This window comes from Eubalaena glacialis, chromosome 12 (assembly GCF_028564815.1).
Source record: "Eubalaena glacialis isolate mEubGla1 chromosome 12, mEubGla1.1.hap2.+ XY, whole genome shotgun sequence".
Taxonomy (NCBI): Eukaryota; Metazoa; Chordata; class Mammalia; order Artiodactyla; family Balaenidae; genus Eubalaena; species Eubalaena glacialis.
In genome coordinates this window covers 25,761,678-25,780,702 of record NC_083727.1, presented here as the reverse complement: position 1 = coordinate 25,780,702, position 19,025 = coordinate 25,761,678, and the positions used below count along the sequence as shown (strand labels likewise).

The 19,025-nt window shown below is 39.4% G+C and overlaps 1 protein-coding gene across 3 annotated transcripts in view; it reads right to left on the bottom strand.

The window, feature by feature from the left end:
* Window positions 1–19,025, bottom strand: part of NHSL1 (NHS like 1) — a 233,096-nt gene that overhangs the window by 39,513 nt on the left and 174,558 nt on the right. For all 3 annotated transcript variants that reach the window (XM_061207472.1, XM_061207470.1, XM_061207471.1), the window contains exon 2: window positions 17,301–17,453. In XM_061207472.1, coding sequence (XP_061063455.1) covers window positions 17,301–17,453 — 153 coding nt within the window. The remainder of the gene's footprint in view (window positions 1–17,300; window positions 17,454–19,025) is intronic.

Sequence of the window (19,025 nt, the reverse complement as noted above, 5' to 3'; positions counted from 1 at the left end):
GTTAAAATGAGAACATTAGAGTGGGCCCTAATCCAATATGACTGATATGTTTATGAGAAGAGGAAAAAGAGACACCAGGACCATTCGGAGACACACTGACACAGAGGGAAGGCAGCCTTGTGAAGACAGAGGCAGAGACTGGAGTTATGCTGCCATAAGTCAAAGAGCATGTGGGATCACCAGAAACTGGAAGAGGGCAAGGAGGGATTCTCCACTAGAGGTTGAAGGGAGCATGGCCCTGCCAACACTTTGATTTTGGACTTATAGCCTCCAGAACTGTAAGACAATAAAGTTCTACTGTTTTTGTTTTTGTTTTTAGTTCTACTGTTTTAAGCCACCCAGTTTGCGGTACTTTGTCATCGCAGCCCTAGGAAATTAACCCAGTGTGGAACCAGGAGATGCTAAGATGTGAAAGACATTCATAAGGATCTTCAAAGAAATGGGGCAGGGGTGCCTTTGGCAGAAATCTTAGAGCATCATGGAAAAGAAACTGTGACAGGAATTGGGCATCTGGAGATGCCCGTTTGGCTACTGAAGAGCTGTGCAACTCTGGGCAAGAAACATCTGTCAGCTTCAGGACCAATCTCTAAGGTCCCAAGAAAAGTTACCCTTTGTAGTAGGAAAAGGCGAGATGTAAAAACAACTCTCAGCAGACATACTAACTACTGTGTATTAATAATATTGACTTTGAATGAGGGCTGCCTATGAACAAGCCATTGCTCTAAGCACTTTACATACAGTAAATCATTTACTCTGCACAATGAGCCTAAGAGATGGGGATAATAATTATCTACATTTTACGTACGAAAACCTTGAGACACAAAAAGAAACTTGCTCCAATTGGTGGAGCCAACATAAGAATCCAGGTATTCTGGCCCCAAAGCTGGTGCTCTTTCCTGAGAGTATCAACTTGCTTATGACGAGAAACTACCCTCCTTCATATCTCTCTGTACCACACTTAACTATGTATAAAATAACATTAGCCTTTATCTAGCAAATCAGTACATTCACTTTTGGGTTTTAGTTTCCTTAAACTCTTTCCAAGAAAGAAAAGATGTTAAACTAGTTTTATTATAGTTTTTCCCCTATACTTACATTTCCATAACAACAAGAACAAATATATGAGTACAAAATGAAATAAGTAAATGTTCATCTAAAAGAATGTTGGTATTTAAGGTCTACTAAAATTAAGATTAGAGATGGACTCTTAACTTTTCCTCAAAGGGAAAGCAGGTCTGTAGGTGAAAACACTGCATATCTCAAATGGGTAATGAAAATATTAGCAGACTCAGAATTTTAAGATGAAAAAGAAAATCTTTTGATCCCTTCTGGAAGTTATTTTATAAATTCTTCAATTTATATTAATTATACATATTAATATATAATGTATATTACCATCATCAGTTCCCAAACCCTCTTATAGATGATGGCATCCAGGGTCTACTGGCCGGCAGTGGCAGCCGCCATGCTTACAGGGAACCCAAGTCTCTGTGCTACTTCAAGACAGCTCAATCAAAATCCTTTGAGGTTTACTTCAAATCCCCTTTTCCACAAAGCCTTCCCTAGTTACTACAACGTTCCATGCTAGCCTGAACTCTTCAATATTATAAACCATATCACATACTTCCTTAGATCCTCTGCTGTGCCAGGTTCAATTGGTGTTTTTAACGAAAGAATAGCAAAGAAAAGGAGTAAGGAGGTAGAGTAGCAATTACTGCCAAAAAGGCAGGATCGAAGTTGGAAGAAGTCATTAGCCCCTAAGACAATTCTCTTTTCTCGGTTCCTCATATATACTCCAGAGGAAAGCATCCCCGTCCCACATTTATCTGTTAAGTCATAAATGTTTATGAATCATCTACTACCTGCCAAGTGCTGTTATAGGCACAGGAGATTCCACAGTGAACAGAACAAACAAAAATTCCTGTCTTCATAGAGCTTATGCTCTAAGAGGTCACAGACAACAAACAGTAAAAAGAATCAACTACATAATACATAAGAAGGTCCTAAGTGCTAAGAGAAAAATAAAGCAGGGAAGGGCATAGGGAGTGGTATTGAAGCAGGGCTACCTGAGTGGTGACATCTGAGTGAAGAAAGTGGGTTCCATCACCCTGAGAAAGAGCTGGAGGGAAGAGTGATCTGGGCTGGGTGAAGAGGAAGGACAATAGGAGATGGTTAGACAGGTAAAGGGGGAGCAGGTTACATAGGGCCTTGGAGGTTCCTGTAAGGACTCTGGCTGTCACCACGAGGCCAGAGGGTAGCCTCTGGAGACTGCCAACAGAGAAGTGACATGATCTCACCTGTATTTACCACCGTCCTCCAGATGCTATGACTCAGCTAACAGTACTCAAATACATGAATTCCAACTAAACCACAATAAGAGTCTGAACGTTACCTGTATGAGGAAAAGTAAATCACCTAGTGATGCTAGTAAAAGCACACTGGCATTTTTACCATTGATTTGTATAATTTGTCATAATTAATTTTTTCATATTTATAATTCCATTAGAGACCATTATAAGTGAAAAATTTCATGAATTTATTATAAAGACTTTGAAATATACTCTGAGAGAACAAAGTTTTTAACTTAAATAAATGGTTACTAAATTCTGACTTACTTAAACAAAAGATAGAAGGAAAAGGAGGAGATGGAGAAAGAGAGAAATTGAATGCAAGGTGGGAAGAAAAAGGGATTCATCGTTTATACCCTAAGGAAATGATGTGGTAAGATGAGTGGATGCTAAAAGGGAAAAAAGTGAGGTTTGCTGAATGTTAGCTTGTCTGAGTAAGAAGAGAGAGCAATGATAAAGGAAGTATTTAAAATAAGCAGCACTGCTGTCCTTAAAAAACTAAAAATAGAGTTACCATATGATCCAGCAATCCCACTCCTGGGCATATATCTGGAGAAAACTCCAATTCGAAAAGATAGATGCAGTGTTCATAGCAGCACTATTTACAATAGCCAAGACATGGAAGCAACCTAAATGTCCATCGACAGACGAATGGATAAAGACGATGTGGTATATATACATAATGGAATATTACTCAGCCATAAAAAAGGATGAAATAATACCATTTGCAGCAACATGGATGGACCTAGAGATTATCATACTAAGTGAAGTAAGTCAGTCAGAGAAAGACAAATATCATATGATATCACTTATATATGGAATATAAAAACAATGATACAAATGAATGTATTTACAAAACAGAAATAGACTCATAGATATAGAAAGCAAACTTATTGTTACCAAAGGGGATAGCAGGGGAGATAGCAGGGGTAGGGGAGAGATATAAATTAGGAATTTGGGATTAACATATACACACCACTATATATAAAATAGGTGAACCACAAGGACCGACTGTATAGCACAGGGAACTATATTCACTATCTTGTAATAACCTATAATGGAAAAGAATCTGAAAAAGCATATATATATATATATATATATATATATATATATATATATACACACACACACACACACACACACACATATGTACAACTGAATCACTTTGCTGTACACTTGAAACTAACACAATATTGTAAATTAATTATACTTAAAAAAAGAAAGAAAACAAGCACTGCTCCATTAAAAGCCAAAAGGACTGGTTAAGAAAGACTATTTTGTCATTTTTCAGGTTATATGTATAGTGGTGGTGTATACGAGCATGAACTGCTAGGAAAGTGCTGAAACATTCAGGTCAAAAGCACAATGTTGGTATTTCACAACAGTACAGCATTTTAGACGTACCATACTTTAAAATCTGAATGTGGTTTCTTTTTAACAGTATTAAATCTTTCATAATCCTCCTCCTATAATTCAAGGTCATTAACAATTAGGAGGACTCCAGTTCCAAAATTAATTATAAATAGTGGTCATGATGTACTGCTTCAGTGAGAATGTTCTGTGATGAACCACAGTCTAAGAAACTCTTTTTTTCAGATCACTGATTTTTAAAGCCATTACTGCTGATGACACTTAATAAATGCGTTATTTTCTAAACTGAAAGCCCTTGGCCGTCATTATTTGATTTGTGTGTAAAATATTTCTGTGGGAATTGAAGGAAAGCAGATATTATACCTGTCTTACGGATTATAAAACACAAGTGTTTTAAGTTTCTGGTAGATCCAGGTTTCCAAACTTCTATCCCAGTTATTTATCCATCAGATTATCAGTGACAGGGTCAAACGCCAGTTCTATTACATATCTTTGTCCGGTACCAGAGAACTGAGAACATAGAAGACTACAAACATATATTTAGAAGAAAATCAATAATCAATTCCAGTCCAACAGCTGTTATCAGGTCTTATATAGCTAAAGATTCTAGTTTGAGCTTTCAAGTAACAAGCATGTAGGAAAAATTTACTGCACTCAAATATTATGCTCTGTAAACATTAGGGAACTTATTTTCTTAATGAAAATCAAACCAAAATGCATTTTAAAATAGAAGGGATCTGCCTTCTAGTACCTTAATTTATTGGGTTTGGCAATCCTAAGAGAAAGAAACCATACTGATATTGTAGTTCAGATTCTGCCTTGCCAGTCATGTATATTGGATTTTCCAAAATTACATTTGGACTTTCCATAAATTCTTTTCTTCAAAACAGCTGTACTTCAATTTATTTAAATCGTCTTTAAGAATCAACAAATTAGAACATAATTAAGAGACTATAAATGGTCAAATGTTTTTAAGTTATTCAGTTAATTGCAGCATATCAAGTGAGTTGAAAAGCTATGTTAAATCTAAAGACACCATGGACTTAATACAGATATTTTCAATGGATATTGTCCTAGATAATTTGACAGCAATTTAAAATAACAGATTCCAAATAAATATGCCTTTTCGGTTTACTATTACACTAATGATTCATTCTTTTCTCCCCTCTCTGCTTAAGAGTAAGAGTTTGTATTGATATGAAGTTATACAGCAATACTTACAATGATATAAAAGCATATTATTATATATGAAGTATTATATCCAAATTTATCTTCCAAAAACTGCATATCTGAGTCCATAAGACAACTTCTTTATCAATCGTCACGTCAAAGATACTTTGCATCCAAAGTACGATAAAATAAAAAAGAAAAGGAGAAAATATATGGCTTTAATGATTGCGCCCAAGTCTCTCTAAAAGTTCTGAAATATCTCCTCTCTTAATGGTGCATATGAGACAAAATATGCCAACAATCACCCACGTGTCAAGGAGAAGGAAGCGGCCTGGAAAGAGATGAATCAGTTTGTTCAAGTAACCTTCCGCTAACAGCCAGGGCGATGAATGGCGGCAGTCAAGAGCTCAAACTCTGACAGTGAACAGCTGTGTGTTCAAACCCTAGCTTGCGATGAGCTAGTGTGAAACTGAAGGGGGTACAACTTTCAAGGTGTTTACAATTTAGCTGACTGATTAAACAAGTTCACATGACAATTCATGGAGCACTGGTTCTCCCAGTTAAGGTGCATGAGGATCCCCTGGGGGCTTGTTAACCACTTGGCTGACCAGTGGGTCCCGGAGTGTCTGATTCAGTGGGTCTGGAGTGGGGCCTGAGAACTTGCATTTCTAATAAGTTCCCAGGTGATGTTCCTACTGCTGGTCTGGGAGCCACAGGAGGAGAAAACTGTTTCAGAGGAAGGTAAGTAGCCACAGAGAAGGAGAAACAATATTAAAGGTGCTTGATGTGAAATCCATTCAACCATTTGAGGTAGGTGTGACATAAAAGGAAAAGTCTTCCACTTAGAGGAGAGGCTCCCGAAGAAGGAAGCAGAATTTTCACAGTTTAAGATTTCCTACATATTCCAGGTGAGAAATGATAAAAGGCTCGAGGGGAAAAGAGGTTAATCTGTTTCTTTTATTATGTCACAGATGATCCACACTCACCAACAGAATAACTCAGAGGAAAACAGGAAACAAAGGACAAAGAAGAATTTAACAGATCACCACAGGAGGAGGAGAAATGCTATATCTGCTATTTATTTTCGGTTCCTAAGGAATACTGTTGTGTTTCAGAAAAAGCTTTAATTTTGTTCCTGTAGAAGTACTTTACAGGTCAAGATTCCCTTAAGACGCTTGAAGAGGTCTTGTTATTTTAACGTACCACTTCAGCTCAGCTTTAAACAAAGCTTCCTGATTCAGGCTGCTTCCACCTCTCCCTTGATTAATGTGGTCATCTCCGCCCAGTGTCCTGCATCACCCCGATCCCTTTACTGCAAACTTCTAACACAGAACCAGATTGAACCATTTAAAAATGATGAGTCAGATTATGTCACTCCTGAGCTCAAACCTCTCCAGTGGCTTCCCAGGCCCTGAGAGTAAAAGCCAATGTCCTCCTAAAGGTGTCTAAGCCAGACATGATTTATTCAGTGTGGGTGTTCATTAAATGAATGAACCATCAGTACTTGAAAGGGTACTGTGATTATGTGACAGAAGGGCCGTCCCTATCCCTCACTCAGGTGTATTTTATCTTTGGCCATACCTTCTTAATTTACCCAAGGCATGTGACCTGCCTATCTATCTGGTACACCACCCATGTCATCAGTGTTTATTAAGCACAACTGGCAGGTATGGGTTGGGGCCAGCAGCAACACAGAATTTAAGGGGGAAGGGGTCCCAATCATATATATGTTCAGGAAATAAGAGGATGAGGGAAGAGCAGGTAGGGAAGATGATACTCAGTGCTCTATTTGGGTTATCTATCCAAGAAAATTTGGTCTTGGTAGGACATCAGGGACACTGACCAAATCCAGCATTAAAACACTAATTCCATCACGGGCAACTCCCCCAAAGATTTCTGGTCAGATAGAACAGATGTCACAGGAAAGCTCCCAGAAAAGTTTTGGGAAGGAGTAAGGTAGAAGAGAGATGGTCAGAAAAGCCACCTTTGAAATGGATGGGTTTTGCCAAAGGAGGGGGGAAATGACAAGCAGACTGCTGAATTCATATGCCTAACACTTATTTTAGCACTATTCCAAATGACTTTTCATTTCAATCTCCTTAGTGAGTTTGGGGAGATAAAGTGGTCAGGATGGGAAAAGGTGGTGTCATCAGCTCAACCGTCACACAGGAAATGAATCTGCTGACTAATATACTGAAAAGGCATTGAAAAGAGTCCTTTTGCTCCATACCCTGGGACCAGTATCTCCTTCACTGACATTAAACACCATAGGCAATCTCATTTATGCAGAAGGGCAAAAAAAGGTCATTTTGATTGATATTCTCCCTCTATGGTTAATTTCTATTAGGGTGGAATAAAAACCTCCCCAAACACAGGAATTAAATATTGAAACTTATACCACTGGAAAGAACTGTTTGTTAGCTTTATTTTTCATTGCAAACCATGGAAGGAATTATTCCTCAAATGTTATTTGCCATGGCAGAAAACTGGTTTTTAACATTTCTTCTCTTCGCATACCCAAAATCATTTAAGGAGACTTGAAGAACTAAATCAGATTTAAATTAAGGTGAAAGCTTCCTGGTGCCCATGATAAATGTGAAGGTGCTGCGAGTTTGCAAGCCCTAGTTGAGCACCACCAGAGCACAGCCAAACTGGAGGTGATCTCATTTCACTTTAGAATGAAAAAGCCCTATCACTGGCAGTCGTGGAGCATCACCAAGGTTACTCAATATCAAATAGCCTGCAAAGATTCTAAACCAACACCAGGGACTCCAGTTGTTCAGGGAATGATAACAAACCTTATCCACAGTACCTTCAACGTAGCATTTTTATGCTGCGCTGGGCGAAATATAGCAGCCACTCAAGTTACTCACTTTATCAGGAATTAAAATGGAATTGCTGAAACAGCAGACCGACCATGGACACAAAAACAAAACAAAAAGCCTTTTGTTTAAACAATCCGTAGTGCTTTGTTAAGACCTGGATCATTTAAATGACTGTCTTTGCTATTCTATCTTTTGTGCGTTGCTTACCATTAAAAAAAGGCAACAGGTCTCTTTACCCACTGAAAAAGCAATGATTGTTCCTTTTTCCTTTGCTCTTGCATCTGACTTCCCTCTCACAGGTTAACTACCCTTTCAGGGTTATCATACCCGGAGAGCTAGTATTATAAAAAATTTTGTGCGCCATCAAATCAAACAACAGAAGTTAAACTGCCACCTTTGTATATCATTCCATTCTGTTAATTTTTTATTTTTGTCTTTGCACTTCCCTTTTCTCAATAGAGAATTCAATCCATTGTTTCATCAGGTTGGGCAACTTTCCCTAAGGATAAAAATTCCAAAGGAAGTCTAATGAAATACTAAACATTAAAAGAAGTCTTTAATAACATTACCATTTGTCTTTGAAAAGTCAACCTAATTAAATTCACAAGCACTGAACAAGAGAGCTCCAAATGAAGTCATCCTTCTCACCAAGGAACTAGCCACATAGTGGGGGCCATTTTTCTATCAAGACTCCGACACCCCTTAATAAACAAATTCAATGTTTTTTTGCTCCATCTCAAAATGCCCTTTCCCCAGTCCTGTCTGGGAACTAGAAGTCGAAACCTGAACTCTGCCTGCGCCCGTTCACTGCCTGCTGTCTCCTCAGGGAATGCTCCCATTCTCTCTTTATATTTGCAACCTTTTCTCCTCCTGTGGGCTCTTTTGTCTACAACCATGTTTTAATTGGCTCTAGTTTTTAAAACAAATAATACTACTACTTCTAGCCTGCCACCACCTCAAAATACTGTCCTTTTTTCTCTTTGCCTTGTTGACATCATTTACTCTATTTCTTAAAAAATATTACTTGTATTATTTTTCTGCTTATTAAAATAATTATCTCATGAAACCTGGCTTCTTAAATCCACAGACCCCCTTGAAACCACTCTTTTGATGGTCACTAATGACTGCCTACTGACCAATTCAGTAGCCTCTCTTCCGACTCTGCCCATCCCCGAGCACCATGGTCACTGCCCCATCCTGATTTCCTCTCTTCTTCCCCAGTTAACTCTTTTCCTGACTTCTCCTTCCAGCCCCCTAGATCAAAGCCTTCCAGGCTCAACCTTCACGACTCCTCTCCCTGCACTCTCTCGATCTCCAATCTCCTCACTCCCGTGTTCTCACCACTTGTTCTGTGGCTGTGACTGATCTTCCTCGTGAGTTCGAGATGACCTTTCCAGGACCTCCACAAATACAACAGTGTTTACAGTACCACACACTGGGGTCACACAAATGACAAGAAAAGGTCCTGCTGCCAAAGGTCTTGCTGTCAGGTTGGGGGATAAACATGTGAACACAATTACTAGTTTAATGGAGGGGTGTAAGGTTCTGTGGGCATGTGTAGAAAAGTGGGTAAGGGATGCCCAGGTCTGCCCTGAGGGGTCCAGGAAAGCTTTGCGGGAATCCGAGCATCAACCAGATGACCCTTACAAGGGGAACAGGAGTTGGCCACGTGTGAGAGGCTGTGGTTTAGAAGGGAGAGGAAGTGGATTGAGACATGGGGTGGAGACAAAGGGAGGGCAAGACAAGCCAGGGTTCCAACAGAAGGACTTTATCCTTATGTGTAAGGGCACAAGGTAAAGACCTTGGGTGCAGGAGGAGAGAAGTACGGGGGAGAAAGGGTGATTTGTCAGGTGAGGCTGGACAAACAGGGGTAAGGAAGGTTCTCAGATGCTAAGGAAGTTAGGTTTTATCCTGCCAATGATGGAAAGCTGGTAAAAAATGTTTAATGAGAGGCATGATCAGATTTCTGTTTTAAAGACAACACCCATGGACAAGGGTGTGGCTCAGTGATACCACCATTATCAACCTTGTGAGTTATTCACACACTTCTCTCTCTGACGAGGTGTAAACTAGGAAAGCAGCCATGTCGATTTCTCTCTGACTCTGCTACAACATCCAGCCCAGTGCCTCACTTGCTGGGTGCACTTAGAAACTTTTATGTCACCACAAACTTAGATTTGTGGACAATTCAATTTGTCAGTATTTGTGTTCAGCCATAAATTGTATCTTTGTGTTAATAAACTTTGCATATCACTCTTAAACAGTTAAAAGAGGCCAATCAGAATTTTGGAGCTTAGAAGGGAACTTGGAGATTGAAAATTGTTTTCCAGAGGAGGAAGCCAAGTACAAAAATGGGATATGGGGCTTCCCTGGTGGCACAGTGGTTAAGAGTCCGCCTGCCAATGCAGGGAACACGGGTTTGAGCCCTGGTCCGGGAAGACCCCACATGCCGCGGAGTAACTAAGCCCGTGCGCCACAACTACTGAGCCTGCGCTCTAGAGCCCGTGAGCCACAACTACTGAAGCCCACGTGCCACAACTACTGAAGCCCGCGTGCCTAGATCCCGTGCTCCACAACAAGAGAAGCCACCGCAATGAGAAGCCCGCGCACCGCAACAAAGAGTAGCCCCGCTTGCCGCAACTAGAGAAAGCCTGCATGCAGCAACGAAGACCAAACACAGCCAAAAAGAAATAAATAAAATAAATAAATTTATTTTTAAAAAAAAGGTATATGATTTTCCAACATCTCACGGGCTACTGGCAGCATTGGAATCACAATTCTGGTCTCCTATGTCATTTTTCAGAACAGTTACTGACAACAGAACAAGATGTCAATGCCTCTGTGGTTCAGGAAAGATGAGAAAATTACACATCCTACTTCTGTTCAGCGGCTTTTCCAGAATAACGAACCACTCCCTGCCCTGCCCTCAATTCTATGCCTATTTTTGTTTAAACTAGTAAATAAGTTAAAATTCTCCATGAATGAGTGTAATTTAATGTTTCTTTCTTATAAAAAAAAAAAAGAAAGATAATCCTTCTTTAACCAGTGACATTTAACCGTCTCCTTTTACACATCAATTTTACCAAAGGATTCTTCAGGAAGAATGTAAGTAAAGAAGTAGGCAAAGAGTAAACTGGCTGCAAGTGCTAAATCATTGGTATATTTAATGTTTCTAATCCCTTATCTTTCTTTCCTTTGTCGCTTTTATAACCTGTTTATTACTATTTTTTTTTAAGTCCATCGAGGTACTAATGACCTACTGTAGCCCTAAAAATATGCACCAAATGCTATTAGGATGAAACAATGGTTACAGATGTTTGTCACACATGATGTCTCATGATGAAGCTTCCTTTCTTTATTTCTCTTAAACATATTTGACTTTTAATGAAATCAGGAATGAGTGAAGAGAAGTTTTCATGAGCAACAGGGAAGCGACCAACCTTAGGCTATTTTGCATTTCCTAAATTAACTGGCTGAAGAAACCAAATCTGCCTTGACCCTTTGGATTCCCCGTGTAAGCCCTGTCCCAGTGACCTTTCTGGAAGTTGAGGGCAGCTGAAGAGGCATCAGAGATAGGCCCTTGGGATCTGAGATCAAAACAGGCCAGCATGGGCTGAGAAACCTGATTTGGAGCTCTTGGCAGAGCCATCTATAAACTGCAAAGCAGCTGTCAATTAATCCCTTAACTTTGATAGGTCCTGGCTTACTTATCTACAGAATGCAAAGGGGATTTATTAACCAGAGGACCAGGGAGGGCTCTTCGAGCTCTAGCATCCTGGGCATCTTTCAGAGGTTGATGGGGAGTCGAGGAAAAGGAATCTTGCTCATGTGGATGAAATGAACCTGAGTGTCAAGTGTCTATGGCTGTCACTGTCATCTGACAATGTTCCTTGTTCTCTTCCTCTCTCCCTCCTCCCCACTGTATATCCCTGGAGCATAATGGCTGGGAGAGGAAGTGCCAGCTAAATCATGACAGCCATTTGGGAAAGAGGTCTGAAAGTTCTATCTGTATTCCATTGCACTTAAAAGGCACCCTTCTTTCTACAAACACTGCTTCCACATTGAGGGGCAGGTACTTTGAGATACTTTATATAAATAAGTTGGTTTTATTCCCACGAAAACAGATATTATGATCTTATTTTATAGATGAAAAAAAAAAAGCTCAAAATGTTAAAGAGAAAAACTCAAAATTAAACTCAAATAATATATTCCTAGTACATAACAGAGGCAGGATGTAAACCTAGATGTGACCCATGCACTTTTCATGAAACCTGGGCTTTTCCTATTAGAAAGCAAGAAAAACAGGAGGTTTCTGGAGTTCAGGTCATATTCTATTTTTTGACCAGAGTAATAATAGTTACATAGATGTTTGCTTTATAATTATGTGTTAAACTGTACATGTCTTATGTATTTGTCTGTGTTCTATGTCATAATATTTTAAAAGTGACAGAAAAGAAAAAGATGAAGAATTCACTGTCATTAGCACAAGGTGGGCAAAGCAGATGTTCGTCCTGAGCCTGTCTGGGTGGTGAGCAGATGTATCATTCCAAGAGAGAGAGCTCTCAGCCAACATCCCCCAGGTCATGCCTAGAAAGGTGTCTTCCAGAAAGCTCTGTAAAAAATGCCACAGGACCCCCAAGAGGAGACGCTATAGCCAAAACCACAGGGCACCTGGGATATCCCAGGGACGCATCAGCCCAATGCAGACAAATGAGACCACCAATCCCCCTCATCAAATCCAGAGATTCCCCACAGCCCTTCCCAGAACAGACTTACTTGTCCGAGTCAAAATGCAACTAGTAGGTGGTTTCTTGACAATGAAAGGTAGATGCAGTGACCCTTAGATAAAGTCTGTGTGTCAGGAACTGTCAGAGAAACCTGGCTGGGACTACTTGGAAACCTTGTCCATAATTTTAAGAAAGGTATACCACTCTTTAATGTTAAATAGGTTGGTCTGTACACACACACACACACACACACACTATTGTTTTAAATCACTTGGTACAAATAGTCATTTCTTCGAACTGTAAATCCCCAATTCTTATCTCTCCAGATATAATAAACATAACCTTCTGACTCTGAATTAACACAGGCCAGATCCCACATTCCTCCCTGGGCTTACACTTCTAATTCTAGAGCCACAGAGCGGGCTGACCTGCTAAAATGTCTTTCTTCAGGAATGAGAGCTGTGACTAGACGGTTTCTGATACCAACAACAGATGCTCTGTGAACTAATTCAGGCAGGAGTTAACACAGATGCAGTAACCAAACTGCCTGTTAAACATACTATGAGAAAGTATGTTTATCTCTCTCCCAAGTTGGCCTTTTGGGGGAATGAAGCCTGAAAAATAACATGTTTGTTTCAGCCTTTAATAATCTTAAAACTGTCAAATGAGGTCTACAGGTTGTGAAGAAATAAAATCTGAAACTTTCATTGAGTCTGAGTGAGCCCACCTCATCCCTCAATTCCCCTTTTCCCACTGAATTGTGGCCCCTTCAATATATATAAAAACTACCTAGATAAAAATTTAGATAGATAAAGGTTACTGATCATCACAACTAACTCTGATGAAGTTCATGAAGGGTTCAAATAACTATGGAAATTAAAAGTGAAGAATTCTTCTGGAAATTCAGTAAAATTCACTATTCATTACTAGCCAGATGTCCTGTTTACCCAAATATCAAAATACTCTTAAAATACGGGTACGGACTTTCCTGGTGGTGCAGTGGTTGGGAATCTGCCTGCCATTGCAGGGGACACGGGTTCGATCCCTGGTCCGGGAAGATCCCACATGCCACGGAGCAATTAAGCCTGTGCGCCACAACTACTGAGCCTGTGCTCTAGAGCCTGCGAGCCACAACTACCGAGCCCGTGTGCCAAAACTACTGAAGCCTGCGCGCCTAGAGCCCGTGCTCCGCAACAAGAGAAGCCACCGCAATGAGAAGCTGGAGCATCGCAACAAAGAGTAGCCCCCGCTCGCCACAACTAGAGAAAGCCCGCGCGCAGCAACAAAGACCCAACGCAGCCAAAATAAAAAAACAAAAACAAATGGGTACACCTTTGTATTGTTGTTAGCAATAAGTCATTACCTAAATCTCTAGTAACTAAATAAATCAACAAAACCAAATCATTTGATCCAAGAGCATGGTCACGAAATTCTATCAAGTTCTCCAGAGACTAGCCCCCAACAACAAATACAAGAGATCTCTGCTTTATTTGCACCGGAATGGAAACCACCTGCTGCAGGCACTCCACATGCCGTGTGACGCACCAGGAAAGCCCATGTCCTCTGCAGTGGGGGAATGGGAGAGTGGTGGTCTCCTAGTGCTGTTCTGGAGGACCAAGCTCTCCCCTGTATGCCCAGCGTACCTCACGCCCATCTCCATTACACTACTGTCTGTTTACTTCAGTCTTGACACCAGACAGCAAGCTCAGCTCTTTAAAGCTGGGGACCCACGACCTTTTGTCTCTTCATTTAAAAACTCCTGGCATAGCACAGAATTGATTCTTAAATACGTATTAAGTAGTGTCTATTATCTACCTTTATGTACTAACTCAAGCTTAGCTGTTTCGTAAAAGCATTTTCAGTAAACCTGTGCCTTCATCAACCACTCTACTGACCAGTAAGCATTTGTGCATTACTTTAACATAAGCAAATGTTTACAACACTTAGTTATTAATTTATTAGTACTCACTGTATCATTTCCCTCTGTATTTTATGGTCCTCAAGGGGGGAGCTGAGCCCCCCACAAAAACTCACAGAACAGCTCAGACAATGAGCATTTAATGATTAAGAAAAAGCACCAACCTGTTTAACATTAAACGATAGTATTCCTTCCTTAAAACAATGGACAAAGTCACAGTAAGACTAGAAGGAGGAACAAAATATTAGAATGCTCGTTGTGAATAGTGACCTACCTTTCTATATTTTTAAGCAAAGGCTGTTGAGGTCAAATTAACTTAGACTGATAATCTTATATAACATCATACTTTAATAGTGCCATACAGTAAGGGACTGGATTTTTTCTTTTTAATCTTCACTGATAATGAGGCAATAAATACTCTGCACTCATGCTGTGTTTATTTCGAGTTGCTAACATGATGTAGGGGAAGTGGTATGTGAAGTTCTGTACATGTGATTAAAAGTAAATAAATGAAGAACAAAAGAACTCAGCTGTTCTTTCTCATTTCATCTTTCTCAACCACTATTCTTCAAGTTATCAGTTATCTAAAATCTCTTAAGGTGCATTTAAATCCAGATTTAAAAGTTGAGCTCTAAGAATTTCCCAAACTTATTAATTTTATTAAGAGTAAATCCCTTCGATGAACGATTTTAGGGCATTTAAGCAATCACTGAAGCATTTACCTTTTCAAAATAAAATCTAAGTGTAGGCAAAACCAGTGGTGATGATATTTCATAGGTATCTGTTGAACAGTCCAAAAGAAAATAAAATCAGAAAAATCTATATACAGATGCTCAGTGTTCTAAGGGCAGAAAAGAGAAGCTCTGATCTGGTACTTGAAAATTCATGAAAGAGGTAGTGAAGCACAATTTCCTGGAGAGTGATCAAAAAACCACTGGGCCTGAATACTCAAATCCACATATACCTTTGAGAAAGCATTCTCTACAAGCCAGACCATGCAGTGTTCTGTCTTCAGAGCAACAAGAGAAATGTTAACAATGGCACTCCCTCAGGGGTTTGTCCTGGGAACCGTGCCATTTAATCTTCTTATTAATTCTTTGGTGGAGGAAGGTGAGCTCTAAGTAGGGACGCTCTTTGTCAAAATTTACTAAAGACAAATCACCAGGAACTGAAGGGATCTAGAAGAAATTGTGGTTGGATTTAGGCACCTCATGAAGTCAACAAAGGTCAAAGTACAACTCCAAGGCCATACGGAAGAGCCCAACTAATGTGATTCTTCTCATTTAGGCTTGTAGTCACTAAATATACAGGGTATTCAGTCTAAATGAAAAAGGGAGCCCAATAATGTCCTCATTGCTGGACAGTCCAATGCCAAGACTGTAAGATACAAGATACATAAGATTGCAAGATACATATGAGATAACCGAAGCATTATAAAAGATTAAAGGAAGAAAAAATAGGGCCATGATCGAAAATGTTTGTATAGTTCTGCTCAGAATACCAAATCTATTGTGAGTCTATTGACAGCTATTCCTTCTCTCTCTAAGCAGAGATTATCTGCTTTCTTTAATTACAATACAGCAATTTTTGGCACCTCTCGAGTATTTTTCACATTGTGATTTGCACTCTAGATATAAGTATAAATTCCTCGAGAGCTGAGACCCTGTCTGTGTATTCTGCATTTCTGCCAGAATAACAGGTTTCAAACAAATGGTTGTTAAAGGCAGCAGTTAAGAATATGGGCTCTATAGCCTAAGACTGTCCAAGGTTAAATCTTGGTTTTACCACTAACTTTGAGATCTTAGGCAAGTTTCTAATCTTTGTGTCTCCATGTTGTCATCTGTAAAGCTGGCACAGTAATGGTTGGTAGATTATTGTGAGGATTAAGAGATAATATGTGCAATGGTTTAGAGCAATACTTGGTATAGAGTTGAGTGTTTAATAAATGTTAGCTAGTAACCACAGTAGTTATAGTAACAGTACATTAATACATGAATTACTTAATAAATGACTGATACACAAGTAAAAACTATCATAAAAATTAGAGGGGTCCTCATGCTGGGTTTTTCTTGAATCAATAACAGTATTTCTCAGATGTAAGTCTTTCACAATTAGATAAAATATAGGATGCCTGGTTAAATCAAATTTCAGATAAGCAACAAGTACTTTTTTAGTATAGTTAGATCCCAAACAGCACATAGGAGAAAACTGGTAGAAGCAGAGTCTGGTAGGATAAGAATGTTGGTTTGTTGTTTTAAGAGGAAGTCTCTGAATCTTAAAAGTCACTTCTTCCTCTTTTAAAGAACTTCCTCCCTCCTTTATCACTTTTAGGATGCCTTCTTTGTACCATGCATAAACTCTTCTTAACATCAGCAACAAGCTGAGGTAAAAATGAGAATTTTAAACTAGATACAGGTGTACACTCTTCCTGGATTTCCTACTGGCCACAGTGCACTCTGCCCACCTGGGCTTAAAGGAGCCCCGTTGGGTGCTGCCCAAGTTCTGATAAATCAAACCACTCTGCACTCCTTCACAGTCTATATTTAGGTCCCCTTTCCACCCAACTTGAACTAACTGAACAAACCATTACAAAGTACTAGCTTTAACAATTTGCTTTGAATACTTACAATGGTCTTTAAAAGGCAGTGGCAAAATTTCCCACATCAGCGGGTGTTTATTTGGATTAAATTAGTACTAGTGGTTTAAACATGCTAGAGGGTTCTAACATGGAGCAGGCTCTTTAAGGACAGATTTGCATATCTGTAAATCGGCAGCTTTCAGAGACCAGAACATATTAGGCATGTATTAGGTTGTGAGTATTTATGATATTTTATAAAGACACAGCATACTATCCGTTCATTATAAATAGCAACCAAATCTATGCTTTCAATTCTAACAGTCAATAATCCAAGAACAGCAAGCTTGCAGGGCACCATCTTACCCCTCAATACTGATTTGAGGTTGAGCTTGGCTTGGCGGTGCAGGTCCTCTACGCAGGGGGGTCTTGTGGTGGGAAGGAACACATTCTCCTGCTGGTGCCATGGAGCAGTGTAGTGGACTGTCCATCGACTCTCCTCATCTAGGTTGGAAACAGCTGTAGAAAGAAAGAACACATTCAGAGGTCAAATTAAATGTGTTACATCAAGGTGGGTTCTTGGTACCTAACACACCCATAGGTAAGGGCCAGCAAGGGAGAAATGGAACAAATTTTGAATAAGATTCAATCTGAGATCCCAGGGGTCCTTCCCACTGTGTTTTGTGTTTGTTCAGTTAATTGCTTCCCAGCTTTTTAGGCCCTCCCTCTACTCCAATGTTAGAAAATGATTAACAAAATCAATGAAGACCTCCAACTCCTGCTTAACTCCACCATGACAAATAATAGTCAATTGTACTATGTCATTGCGTTAGTAAATGTTAGATTGTCAAGACAGAAAACAAAATTTCTACTAAGAAGTTGGGACCAATTCTTGCCCCTCTAAGGCATTATTTTTAAAACATCACTGTTATAAACTCAATTAAATTTTTACAAAACTAATCATAAACATTCAAGGTAATACATTTAAATAGCATATCTAATTAGAAATCCATTTGTGCTACAAAATTTTCTCTGTATGTCTTGCTTTCATGGAATAGTTTTATATTCAAATGTTTTTAGAAATTCCAATGCAATTGACTTTTCCCAATATAATCCAATTCAATTGAATTTTTCCAACACAAAAGAGATTGAGGACATCAGAGGGGGAAATGATAGGTAGGCTAAATCTCTATGACAATTTTCCTTTATCCTTCTAGGGATTGGGATCGCTTTGTCTACGCATTTCATTTTTTCCTGACAACACAATCTAAGTGGGGTACCAATGGATCCCAACACGAAACTGACAGCACCATAAATATTCAACAATTTTTTAAATACTCTCTATATAACTGCTGCCATAAGCCAGGTGTAGAAGAGACTAAAGAAGTTTGAGAAGGACCCTGTGCTGAGGCAGTTACTGAGGGTGACAAGTCTAACTCCTGTAAAACAAGCAGATACAACAATTGTGAGTCAGGGGCGAGTCTTCCCCTAGCTCTGACCTATGCCACACAGGGCACGCTGGGCATACTTGTTTCTACAACGTAACATGTCCCTGGAAATGAGACCATAAAGTAGACTCTCAAAATAAAATCAACAGGCGTGCATGAACTATTGAACGTTTCTATTTGAACATGTTTAAAATTAACTCAATGTACCTTACAGTACAGCTATTACAGCCATTAAACAGATCAAATGAACTAATATATGTAAAGCCTTAGCTTATGAAATAACTCATGTAAAGAATGGTTGTGGCGAGAGCAGTGCAATTACTTGAAGGTAGCTCCTGACTTTTCAACCATCGCTGAAAAGGAACTTGGCCTTTCTCAGTGCCCCTGGGAACATAAGCCACCACATATACCATGGTCACCGCTCACCCCATATACCATCTTCTCTACAGCTACTGAATTCTATAAGCCGGGCTTTAAATAATTCATTTCCTAAATCATCCCACCTTCTCCAGTTGTAAGATAAATTAGTACTAGGGACGTGGTGTGCAACATGATGAACACAAGTGACACTGCTGTGTTCTATATAAAAGTTAAGAGAGTATATCTTCAGAATTCTCATCACAAAGAAAAATTTTTTTCTTTT